We start from the raw sequence: 13,756 nt of genomic DNA, 5'->3' as shown, positions 1-13,756 counted from the left end.
ACCTTCCGCCAGTTTTCGGATCGTTTCAACATTGCGAGGGGAACAGCGTACTCTCTGTTCATCAAAACAATCAAAGCCATTTGTAATTTGAAAAGCGAAATTAAATGGCCATCTGTTGAATATCAGCAAACTCTCATGACGAATTTTGAAAACAGCAGAGAAAATCCGTTTCCTTTCGTAATTGGATGTTTCGATGGAACATATATACTTATGTACTTCCATATAATTAGTTTACTTTTCTAAATTTTCTTACTGAACACGGAATAAATGGTTTTTTTAGACTTCATTTTCATTTAACTTAATTTAATAAAATATATTAAATTAACATCACATGGTTTCAATAATAAAAATAAAAAAAGATTTCAATCTAGAAAGGTTAAAAAGGTACATTTAACAGCTTCATCTTATGACTAATAAAAAACAAATTCAAAATCTACTTTTGCAGACATCGGTTCAATATTGATTTTAATTCCAGCAACGCTTGGATTCGCTCTTTCTCCAGTGAAAGTTTCTCCCTCTCCACAGCCATTGCTTCGTCATGTCGGGTTTGCTCTTTAATAGCTTGTTCTTCAAAAAACTTTAATATTTCGCTGTTTGGGTTTCTCCGAGGATGTGGTGCTCTACGACTTGAAGTCGGTGGAGAATTGGGTGGCTCAACATTACCTTCATCTAATGGCGGCGACGATGGTAGCTCCAACGACGCTTGCAGATTTTGTGGCGGAGGATTGATGGAGTGCCTGGTACCATACACCTCGTCAAAATCTTCAAAATATAGCCAAGATGTTGCTTCCCTACCGGAGGAATTATTGCGCTTTTTTATACGTTTATACGATACCAGCATATTTAAAAATTTTCTTTGTGCAATGTGTCTGTCTATGTTAATGTCTCTGTTGATTTTTTTTACTTCTTCCACCACCTTATTCCATAGAACGCTCTTTTTTCTCCTTCCAGATGCAAATTCGTCTTCCATATTTAATCGAACTCTAAGCAGCAACTTAACTTCAGCCGTACTAAGATTTTCGCTGAAAATAATAAAAACATAATATAAGATTGTTTCAAAACTATACGTTTAACAAATTTTCATTGTAAAAATTACAGAAAATTAGTTTTGTACTCACTTTTCTTCCGACATGGTACAAGCGTAATCAGCGGCAGTGTAATTTTTTTTTATGCAAATGATGAGCGACGCTTGATAGAAAAATGGCGTTTTAGAACGCTCGACATTTGCAGTGCTGCCATATTAGCATTTCTGAACGTTCTGCTGGTCCTGCAAAAGCAGTATGCGCATTATACTGCATTACTGAACACACCCTATAACACCGATTACTAATTTCCCACACTTACATATAAACAAACACCATTTAACCAACCCAAATACATAACAATTACAGCCAAGGCATATTTAACAAGGTAGAAGTGACAACTAGCTCGAACTCTCTTGTAGCTAGTTATAATGTCAAAAAACTTTAAACAAACAAATTAACCCTATGAGGTGCGCGTGCTATGTTTGCTACAAATTAGCATCAATTGAACCTCATCATGCATGGTACAATAATTACAGGTATTGTCTACCCAGAGAGTTTTGCTTCACATCGAAATTCGTGCTCCCTTATTTTAATTTTGACGCAGTTCAATGTTGATTCTTTTACTTTTATTTGGCTTTGGTTTTTGTTTTTGCTCAATTTCATTTTTATAATTTTTCAAAACAAAAGAAAAAACGTTTGAAATGAAGTGAGCCAAATAAATTTAGAATTTATTTACTAAGCAAACGTTTTTTCGGCTTCTGCAAATTAAATAAGTCCTCTGCAAGAAGATTTGTTAAAAATAATACGTGTGCATATATGGTATATGGGGTATGGAAATATCCCTTTTCCCTAGCACTAACCTTTTAGTGTGGACAACAATGATGTTTTCAAATAAGACAGATCGGAATATGCGCTCTCTGGGAAGACAATACCTGTAATTATTGTACCATGCTCATCATGTTGAAATTATACCAGGTGTAGTAATAAGAGCGAGATGAAAGATTTGACCCTATCTTATTTGAAAATTTGCCTTTAAAAATTTGTATAAGATAGCCGCATGTCAGGAAAATAAAGCGAGAAAGCATTTTTATTACTTCACCTGCTTATAATTTCACCATGGAAATGCATCAGCATAAATACATACATATGTAAGTACGTATACTAGTTTTAAGGATTACTTCAATATTAGCTCCATTCGCATCTTATATGCACATATACATATGGACAGAAAAGAATACCTCATAAAGGAAACCACGTCATTAGATGAAATAAATGTTTTATGAAACTGTTTTCAACATTTTTTTGTTTCTATTCACCCAATGTTTTTGCGCGTTTAGTTAAATATTTACTTCTAGAAAACATTCCCACTTATAAAAAACGATTTAATGTTTTCTTCTACATACGTATGTATATCAGTGTAAATCTAGGTCCTGACGCGGTTATGTGTGCATAATATTGTAAGAAAATTCTCTTACTCAGTTCTGAAATTCGGTGGCTTAAGGCAGCCAAGTCTTCTAACTTCGCAACTAGGCGCCTTAAAGTATCGTACCACTTTCCACACAATGCAACGCTCGTAGTTCCTGTATATGTGTATATGTATGTTTCTATAAACGCATGGTAGTCGAAAAAGAAAAAAAAATCACACAATTCAAAACTATATCAAAGCATAATTGAATTTTTAATGAAAATTAGAGAATGCCAACTTGAAAAGGGTTAAAAGTTATTCATCATTTGACATTATAGTCGGTGTTCAAAAGAGAGAAATGTCATAATCACTTCTACCTTGTTTAATATGCCTTGATTACAGCATCCAAAAATGAACTACAAAACCTAAGCCCATTCGTAATAAAAAGAGCAATAGACACAATATCAACTCAAATAGACAACATAAAACAACTCAAAGACGGATCATTGCTTATACTGACACGTAACTCAAGAGTAACTAAGAGGTTTTTAAAAGTAAAAACACTCGGTAATCTATGCCCAGTTACAGTCAAATACCAAGACAATCTAAACACAATAAAATGCATGATACAATACAAGAAGGTAGTTTCATTTAATGACATTCGTTGTTGTTGTTAACCATTTGACTTTTAATAAAATTATGACATTTCATCACATACATGCTACCTGATCACTAGAAGAAATATTTTTTTTTTTAAGCAGAAGATTTTATCAGTAAATGGGGAGAGTGGTCCCACTGCTCAAACCGGGGAAAGCAGCCAACAAAGGAGAGTCTTATCGCCCGATAACTCTCCTCTCCCCGGTTACGAACCACCTGACCCCAGCGAAGCATCAACATGGGTTCCGTAAAGGGCATAGCACAACAACAGCACTTAACGCCATAAACACTCAGATAACTCGTGGCCTAAGCCGAAACCGCCCCTGGGAGAGAACTATTCTAGTAGCGTTGGACCTGTCCAAGGCGTTCGACACTGTCAGCCATTCAACGCTACTAGAAGATATAGAGGGCTCCTCACTCCCACAGGGACTCAAACGGTGGTCGGCGAATTACCTGAGTGGTCGACACTCGTCAGTAAATTTCAGAGAAAAACTAGCAAGCCACGTAAAATTAAACAGGGGGTACCACAGGGTGGTGTCCTGTCCCCGCTACTGTTTAATTATTACATCTCAAAGCTTCCTCAGCCACCAGAGCGTGTTAATATAGTCTCGTATGCTGACGATTGTTCGATCATGGCGTCTGGGAATGGAATTGATGACTTGTGCTCGAAAGTAAACGGTAACCTCTCCGAACTTTCTCGCTTCTTCACTGCAAGGAGCCTTGCCCTATCCCCTGCGAAATCCTCGGCAACCCTTTTCACCACCTGGACGAAGGAGGTCAGACTGCCACTGGGTATTCACGTCGATGGCGTAACAATGCCGACGGTGAATAACCCGAAAATCCTCGCAGTTACCTTCGACAGTCTGCTCTCCTTCTCGGCGCATACAACCGCAATTGTCAACAAAGTACAGAGTCGCAACAATGTCCTCAAGTCGCTGGCCGGCAGCACTTGGGGCAAAGATAAAGAAACGGTGTTGGCAACATATAAGGCAATTGGCCGGCCGGTTCTAAACTACGCAGCGCCCGTATGGTCGCCGGGGACTAGCAGGACGCAGGGGTTGAAGCTACAGACCTGCCAAAACACGGCTTTACGAACTGCGACAGGATGCCTCCTGATGACGCCTTAACTCCACCTTCATGACGAGGCCCAGATGCTCCCAGTAAAGGAGCATAACATAATGCTCTGCAAGCAGTTCCTTGCTGGGAGCCACAGACGTGGGCATCCCAGCGGACAACTGCTCGCAGAAGAGCCCTCGCCACGGCACGTCAGGAGGCATCTTTCCGAACTGACAGACGAAGTCCAGAGGTATATCAAACAACCTCTGGACCCGTCAACCTACCGACAGGCCCTGAACGGCATTCACAGGGAATCAGCCTCAAGTTATGTAGACTCCCGACCCGTGAATGCCGTTCTAGGCACACAACCACCGGACGTGGACGGGACAGAACTTTGTCTGCCTCGGGAGACCCGCATTACAATAGCCCAACTTCGCTCTGGCTATTGCAGCAGGCTTAACAGCTACTTGAGCAGAATTAACGAAGATGTGCCCAACCAATGCCCGGCATGTGGAGAGTCGCCACATGACTCCCGGCACCTCTTCACATGCCCTGAGAACCCCATTCAGCTAACGCCCCTGTCCCTATGGACAGCCCCTGTGGAAGTAGCACACTTCCTGGGCCTCCCCCTAGCTGAAATTGACGACAACGTTGATGGATGAACCGCCCTGAACGGGGCTTAGTAACCGCTACAACAACAACAACAACAATCAGTACATTAAAAAGTGTGGAATATGGTGAACTAGAAAATTATGCCGGCTCCATGATTTCGAAAATGACATTTTTTGCCAAAAATTGGATTTGCTCACACAAGCTCTTGGCTCAAGCTTTATCCATTCGTCCTGAAATGCGATTTCTTTGTAGAAAAAAGAGAACCATTTTGAAATATGAGTGTTTTTACTCTCTACAAAATAATTTATGCAACCTCGCATACGCAGTTGTGCATTTTGTTAATACACGGTTTTGTACTTTAAACAACGATCTGTTAGTTGTTTATCGGAGGGCGGTCTGTTCAAGCCGATTTCAGGTGTTTTGCATAAATTAAAAGTTTGTGAAATTTAATGATGATGCGCTAATCACAAAGTCTAATTTTTTGCAAAATCTGATGAGAAATTTAAAAGTAAATTTGAACCAAAATATAAAAGGTTTTATTTGCGAAGAACATTCTTTAGAATTCGATTTTTAGATCGCAAGATTGCATTCAAAATAAGAAAACAAAAAAATAACAGAATAATGCGCGCGTGGTTTTAATTACAAAATGAAAAGTCTCCTTTAACTGTTTACATTTTAAATATTTTTAATAAAAAAAAGGTGCGAACCACGTAACTAAAAAAAGTACCAAGCACTGATAATGGTTTTTGATTTGAAATGTTATTACATTGGTATAAATAGGGAAAGAAAATACTCCGATTTATTGTTTTAATATTATCAAAGTGGCAAGGCCGTTGATAATACTCACAATTTATGAAAATTCAGAAAATTTTATTAACCGTCAAAAGTTGTTTATTGAAATTACCTTCTTTTTTGTATCATGATAATATGAGTAATTTATGTGCCCTGCCTAAATTTTGTAAGTGACGAGGAAATCATACAGGAAATAAAAGTCAAGGTGTAAGAAACGTATGCAAAATCACACGCACATTTGAAGGCAAAACTACTCCTACTGGAAAAATTGTATTATCTTTCGATCTTTACCACCTGCCCAAAGACATTGATATAGCATGGTACAAAGTTAAAGTCACACCATTAATTAATCAAAACAAATTACGGACCCACGTCCAAATTTCCGTGCTGAAGCGGCTGTTCTAGCCGACGAGCGTGACAGCCTTCGTCAGGCCGATCCCGGAAATCCCCGTATCAGGGATCTCAACGCGGAGATTCGGCAACTAGTGAACGTACATAAGCGGAAGAAGTGGGAAGAGCATCTGAAGACCTGTAACTTCACCTCTGGTGTGAGTAAGCTTTGGTCAACCGTGAGGGCACTGTCCAATCCGGCGAAGCACGAAGACAGGGTCGAAATTTCTTTCGGCAACCATGCTTCGTCGGACCCGGATCGATGTGCGAGTTATTTTAGCCGGCAGTTCATACTGCATCCTCCGGTGGACAAAGCCAAGCTTCGAGTGACCAGAAGGCTGCACAAACTGCCAACAACTTGTGGCCCCCTTGCTTTCACCTGCGGTGAAGTTCAGGTGGCCATCGGGAAGGCGAAAGTCCCCAAAGCCATGGGTCCCGACGGAATATGCATGTTGATGCTGAAAAATTTGGGTCCTGCGGGAGTAGCGTACCTAACGGAGGTCCTCAATATGTCTATGGCCACTCTCATTATCAGAGACATCTGGAAGATGGGGAGAGTGGTCCCACTGCTCAAACCGGGGAAACCAGCCAACTAGGGAGATTCTTATCGACCGATAACACTCCTTTCCCCGGTAGCGAATACACTAGAGGCCTTGCTGCTCCCGTATTTCACAAACCACCTGACCCCAACGAAGCACCAGCATGGTTTCCTTAAAGTGCACAGTACAACAACAGCACTTAACGCCAGTACAGCGTTGGACCTGTCAAAGGCGTTTGGCACCGTCAGCCACTATACGCTAGTAGAAGATATAGAGGCTTCCTCTCTCCCACAGAGGCTCAGACGGTGGTCGGCGAATTATCTGAGTGGTCGACACTCGTGGTAATATTTAGAGACAAATCGAGCAAACTTAGAAAAATAAAAACAGTGGGTTCCATGCGGTGGTGTCCTTTCCCCGCTACTGTTTAACTTTTACATTTCAAAGCTCCCTCAACCACCAGAGTGAGTCTCGATTGTTTCCTACGCCGACGATTGCTCGATCATGACGACTGGGAATGGAATTGATGACTTGTGTTCGAAAGTAAACGGGTGGTGTCCTTTCCCCGCTACTGTTTAACTTTTACATTTCAAAGCTCCCTCAACCACCAGAGTGAGTCTCGATTGTCTCCTACGCCGACGATTGCTCGATCATGGCGACTGGGAATGGAATCGATGACTTGTGTTCGAAAGTAAACGGGTATCTCTCCGAGCTTTCTCGCTTCTTCACTGCAAGGAGCCTAACCCTCTCCCCTACGAAATCCTCTGCGACCTTGTTCACCACCTGGACGAAGGAGGTCAGGCTACCGCTGGGAATTCACGTCGATGATACACCAATTCCGACGGTGAATAATCCCAAAATACTCGGAGTAACCTTCGACAGTCTGCTCTCCTTCTCTGCGCACGCAACCGCTATTGTCAACAAAGTACAGAGCCGAAACAAGGTCCTCAAGTCGCTAGCCTGCAGTATTTGGGGCAAAGATAAAGAAACGTTGCTGGCAACATACAAGGCAATGGGCGGGCCGGTTTTGAATTACGCAGCACCAGTGTGGTCGCCGGGGACTAGTAGGACGCAGTGGATGAAGCTGCAGACAGCTCAAAACACACTACGGACAGCGACTGGATGCCTGAACACCACCTACACGACGAGGCGAAATTGCTTCCGGTCAAGGAGCATAACACCATGCTCTGCAAGCAGTTCCTTATCGGGAGCCATAGACGTGGTCACCCGAATGGGCAGCTGCTTGCAGAAGAGCCCTCGCCCAGGCACGTCAGGAGGCATATCTACGAACTGACGGAGGAAGTCCAGATGTTCATTAAACAACCTCAGGACCCGTCAGCTTATCGACAGGCCCTGAACGGCATTCACAGGGAATCAGTCTCGAGTTATGTAGACTCCAGACCTGTGAATGCCGGTCTAGGCGCACAACCACCAGACATAGACGAGACGGAGCTTCATCTGCCTCGGGAGACAAGAATCACAATAGCCCAACTTCGTTCTGGCTACTGCAGCAGTTTAAAGTCATACCTGAGCAGACTAAACGCGGATGTGCCGAATGAATGTCCGGCATGCGGAGAGACACCTCTTGACTCGAAGCATCTCTTCGTATGCCCGGAACACCCAACAACCCTAACGCCTTTGTCCCTGTGGACCGACCCCGTTGAGGCTGCACGCTTCTTAGGGCTGCCGAAAACGACTGAGATATTAACCGATCTGGGCGGGGTTGTAGCTGCTACAACAACAACAACAAAAACAACAAAACACAAATCTCGCCCAAAAAACCAACCTAAGCAGCACTAGTAACAACAATTAAAACATCCATTTCAAACATACACTCTGATCACTATGATAATTCACAAAACTCAACTTCACAACTCACCAACAACACACCTGAAAACAATAATACTATTTCATTATGCACCAAAATAACTCAACAGGTATTAAACAAAAATGAATATTATACCCTAACCTAAACCTAAATTATAATTAATCAATCAAGAAATAACGGCAAATATCATACAAATTAACAAAGCATATAAACTAATAAAATAAAACATGAATTTCAAAATATTACAATGGAATATAAAAGGATTCTTTAACAACAATGAACTGAACCCCTTAATAAAAGAAGAAAATCCACGCTTCATATCACTGCAAGAAATACATTGCAAACACAACTTTAACCCATATCCTCCAAAAGGATACTTAAGCTATTTCTAAAACTCATCAACAATTACAACAGCCAAACAAGAAATAGGGGTGTTTATTAAAGCGAATATTCCCCACAAAATAATTTCATTGAATACTGACCTACAAATAATAGCGATCGAAGTCAACCTTAATATACAATTTAAAATAATATCATGCTATTTTCCACCAAACTTACAGATTCCTACCAAAGAAATAATGGATATACTCGCCTTAATACAAACACCAATATTACATGCTGCTGCTCAGCTAGCTTGCTCCCGATGATCAAATGGAATATCTTACGTCGGTGCTATGCAGAAATTTTGTTTGGCAAACTGCGTGCAATTGTTGTTGCAGCAAACTCGGAGAGAGCGAAGCACTAGCACGGATTCCGTAAAGTGCACAGCACAACAACAGCACTTAACGCCATAAACACCCAAATAACTCGTGGCCTAAATCGAAACCGCCCCTGTGAGAGAACAGTCCTAGTAGCGCTGGACTTGTCAAAGGCGTTTGACACCGTCTGTCATTCCACGCTACTAGAAGACATCGAGGCCTCCTCACTCCCACAGGGACTGAAGCGATGGTCGGCGAATTATATGAGTGGTCGACAGTCGTCAGTTATCTTCCGAGATCAAACCTCGAAACCAAGAAGGATTAAACAAGAGGTTCCACAAGGTAGTGTTCTCTCCCCCTTACTATTTAACTTCTACATCTCGAAGCTTCCCCAACCACCAGAGGGAGTTTCCCTGATCTCATACGCTGACGATTGCTCGATTTTGGCGTCCGGGAATGGAATTGATGACCTCTGCTCAAAAGTAAACGACTATCTCTCCAGCCTTTCTCGCTTCTTCACTGCAAGGAGCCTAACACTCTCCCCAACGAAATCAACGGCGACCCTCTTCACCACCTGGACAAAGGAGGTCAGGCTAGAATTAGGTATACACGTCGATGGCACACCAATACCGACTGTAAACAACCCGAAAATTTTAGGGGTCACCTTCGATAGCCTGCTCTCCTACTCCACGCACACAACCGCAGTTGTCAATAAAGTACAAAGCCGTAACAAGGTCCTCAAATCGCACGCTGGCAGCACTTGGGCCAAAGACAAAGAAACGTTGCTGGCTACATACACGGCAATTGGCCGGCTGCGCCAGTTTCAACGCCGGTGACTAGTTGGACGCAGTGGACGAAGCTACAGACTTGTGAGAACGCCGCACTCCGGACAGCGACTGGGTGCCTTCTGATGACGCCTGAGCACCACCTACACAGCGAGGCCCAAGCGCTCCCCGTAAGGGAACACAACAAAATGCTTTGTAAGCAATTTCTGGTGGGGTGTCACAGAAGTGAACACCCAAACAGACCTTTGCTTCAGGAGGAGCCTCCGGCCAGGCACGTCAGGGGGCACCTATTCGTATACAAGGACGCGGTCCAACAATACGTAGACCAACCACTGGGCCCGACGACATACAGACGAGCCATCAACGACATCCATAGAGAGTCAGTTACCACCTACCTCGACTCTCGACCTATGAATGCTGTAATAGGAGCCCAATCACCACCTGTAGAAGAGACGGAGCTGCAATTGCCAAGAGAGACCCGCGTTACCCTGGCTCAATTACGGTCTGGATACTGTAGCCGCCTCAACAGCTACCTGTCCAGACTCGACCCCAATATCCCCAATGAGTGCCCGGCATGTGGAGGATCCCCCCACGACACCAACCACCTCTTTACATGCCAGCTCAATCGGACTCAGCTAACACTCCTCTCCCTCTGGTCCGAACCCATTGAAACAGCTCGTTTCCTGGGCCTCCCGTTAGTTGAGCTTGACGAAAATGATTGAACGTAGACCCGAAAAAAGCGGGGCTTAGTAGTGCCGCTACAACAACAACAACAACAACAAGAGCGAGTTTGGCGACTCTCGCAGCAAACTAATTTTGTTTGGTCAAACTGCAGCAAATTCGGTGTTGTCATATACAACAATTTTTGACAATTGTTGCTATACACAAAAATTGCCGTGATACCGAAAGCCAGAGAACTGAGTTTATGCTGTAGGAGCTTCAAAGATTAGGGCACAGTTAATTGCCTATACGATATCAAAAAAAATATATTAATTATGCGCGTTATGTACATCTGAAATTCTCATTTCGTGTTGGCAATAGCCATGAAAACCATAATGAACGTGCAACCCTGTGCCAAACTCGACATAACCACCTCCGAGCAAACTAAGCAGCCGCCATTTAATTTGGTAAACAAGAGTTTGTCTGCATAACACCGACCTTAGAGGATCTTTGTCACAGCGACCATTTCCCGATAATCACCACAATCAATTTAACACACAACACCGAAAAACACCACACCGAAAAGAAATTTCTACTCAACTTCGCTGATTGGGCAAAATTCACTCAATCCGTCGAAGAGGAACTTTCGGAGAGACCGATTTATGTAAACATTAATCAAGAAGCAAGTTATACCACACTGTCTCGTCCTCGAGATCAATAGCTTGTAGTAATGCCAGTTTCCAGATCTAGTCACAACATTTCACAACTCTAAAAGAATTTTGTAGAATTTCACGAAATGTGGCAGCCCTTGGCTTGGTCTGGCATCTTAGCATTCGTTTCTTCATTACGTTTTGTTGTGCTGATCTAGTCTACAATATAACCAGTAAACAACCTTGGGTGAATTTGGCGACTGCCTTCCTCGGGGATGAATATGCCAGGGATGAAATAATTGGTACACACGCTTTCTAAGCACGCAGGGCTGCTTTTGAGAAACAAAAAATAATTAACTCCAAATAGTTTCAAAAAGTACAGTGTAAAACGAAATTTATTGAATAATTCCACATAAAATGGTATACATAAATGACTCATTTTTAAGCGATTTAAATAAAACGCATTTCATAACCTTATTTGTGCAAAAGGCCTGTGCCAATTGATAGAAAAGTACTCTGGATTGCAAATTTTTGACAACTATGAGGTAAATGAAAATTTTCAACCCGCTGGTGAAAAATTTTACAGCAAGAATTACACCATCGGACTTTTCTACTAATTGACATGAAATTACTATCTCAGCGCTCGGAGCGCCGCCACTGAGGGCCTTTGCCAACTGATTAAAAATTGAAAATTTGGAAAGATCAAACAAAAAATTTTGAGATTTCTTGTTGTGAATACGAACGCCATAATTTTTACCTAGCTCGTGGAACCACGCAAAATTTTGACAGCTTGTAAATATGTATACACTTAAAGTTGTTGGCGGTAATAAAGAGTCAAAATAAAATGGAGTCTGGAAAAGAACAAAAAGCGTACGTTAGCTGTCAGTTATAAAATAAATCAAATTTATTTGCGAATATTTGTTAATTCTATTTATTGAAAAGCAACCACGCGGAAAAGCTTGTGTTAATTATATTGATAACATAACCTGGCAGCTCGCACGTTGCCTAATTTCTCAAGTGACATCAAATCCACAAATGAATACATTGCTTGTATTACCATCAATATCGCCATGTATAAACTTTAACAAGATATAAAAATAGAGCTTTCGCGCGAGCGTTTGTTTGGTTTTTCAACACCATTTATAATTTTCTTTTAATAAAATCACGATTTGTTAAAGGTTTAAATTAATTTATCTAGTAATAATGCAGCACACAACCCTTAAATCTAAGAAAAAATCTGAGGAAGGCCATTAAATAGCAGCACACCACCCAGTACCTTCCTCAAGGGCAGTGTTGCCGCCGCTCAAAGAAATTTCTAACCAAAATTAAACGAAAAGGTTACCAAATGTAAGGAAATATAACCAATTTTTTTATTATTTAGATTAACAATTCAGGTCATCACAAATTCTTTTAAATAATACGTATAGAAAAATTTACAAACCAAAGAAAATCAATTTTTATTTGCATTTTTGAAAAGTAAATCTTTTTAAGGCTGAAAATAAATGAAATACATTCATATATACATATATAGATACATATTTTAGAAAATCAGTCTTCCCGTATGAGGTGCATATGTATGTATGTTAATATCTTCGTAAACATTACCAGTCTCTAAATGACGTTTTTAAATAAGTACATAGGTACACAGTTTCCAACTTCTTTGTATGAATCAATAAAATACCTAATCAGCGTGAACAACCACATTGTATATATTTTATGATTAAGATTAAACAATTAAAAATTGGACTGTATTGAACTATATCGTCGCTCAGCGCGAATACGCCAAACGCAGTACCGCGTATACGATGGTAAATAAATTTTACAAAAGCGCAAAAACCCGATTTTTTCTAAACTGTGGAATGGTATTTCCCTTGAACCTACTTGCTATACGATTATTATTATTAATCTTAACTTAAATTAATAAAGTAAGCAGTAATGGAAAAATAATAACCAAATCCATTTTTTATTGTACATACATGACGTGGTATTGGATTCCGCATATACGAGGTATTTATATATGTACTATCTAAGTATGTATGTATGTAAAATAGCTTCTCATAAAAAATTCAATCGCTGTTCTGGCCGATGCCATGCGCAGAATTGCAAAAACTAGAGAGGGATGCTGAAGGTCGAAAGAGCGACGTAAGACGCAAGAATCGTCAACGCAGACGGCATTGTCGCAGGTCTGTTCATCGAGACTCCAGTTCAAGTAGCCATTTTACTTCGCATCAATCAATTCGAAATTCGTAGCTAGAGGTTATGTGCGTAGACCGAGACACCATTCTTCCTCATCCTGTAGCTCGGGTTCTATCCGTTATTCACGCTCGAGAAGTTGTGGAAATGCTAATAGAATACGCTACATGCATGATCATCGAAATTGCGAGCAAAATGACGGAGAACAATGAACCCCGGCGAGCGAGACCTGTGAGGCACGACCCGGTGTGCCGAGCCGGCCATAGATTCGGGCCTGTCGCCGGAGTCGCCAGACCGTGAGCAGTGTCTTGTCTGCAACACACATACAAGGGCTGAAGGTTTTTCAGCCAATCGCAAAAAACTGGCTAGCTCTAGCAAGGTCAGAGCTACCACCAGAGGGCAGAGAAGAACTTTTAGAAAAATATCCAATACCGGAAAACTGTCCCGGCTTGGGTGGTCCAGCTTTAAA

At 41.5% G+C, this 13,756-nt stretch overlaps 1 protein-coding gene across 1 annotated transcript; it reads right to left on the bottom strand.

The window, feature by feature from the left end:
* Positions 1 to 410: 410 nt before the first annotated feature.
* Positions 411 to 1,385, bottom strand: LOC118734829. The gene is made up of 2 exons (XM_036464507.1): positions 1,119 to 1,385; positions 411 to 1,022 (listed from the first exon to the last, which is right to left on the bottom strand). The coding sequence occupies exons 1-2, from the start codon at positions 1,130 to 1,132 to the stop codon at positions 434 to 436; spliced, it is 603 nt and encodes a 200-aa protein (XP_036320400.1). The 5' UTR covers positions 1,133 to 1,385; the 3' UTR covers positions 411 to 433.
* Between the last annotated feature and the right edge of the window lie 12,371 nt (positions 1,386 to 13,756).

This window comes from Rhagoletis pomonella, unplaced genomic scaffold (genome assembly GCF_013731165.1).
Source record: "Rhagoletis pomonella isolate Grant_MI unplaced genomic scaffold, Rhpom_1.0 Rhpom_scaffold_00002, whole genome shotgun sequence".
Lineage (NCBI taxonomy): Eukaryota > Metazoa > Arthropoda > Insecta > Diptera > Tephritidae > Rhagoletis > Rhagoletis pomonella.
This window is presented reverse-complemented; position numbering and strand designations above follow the sequence as displayed.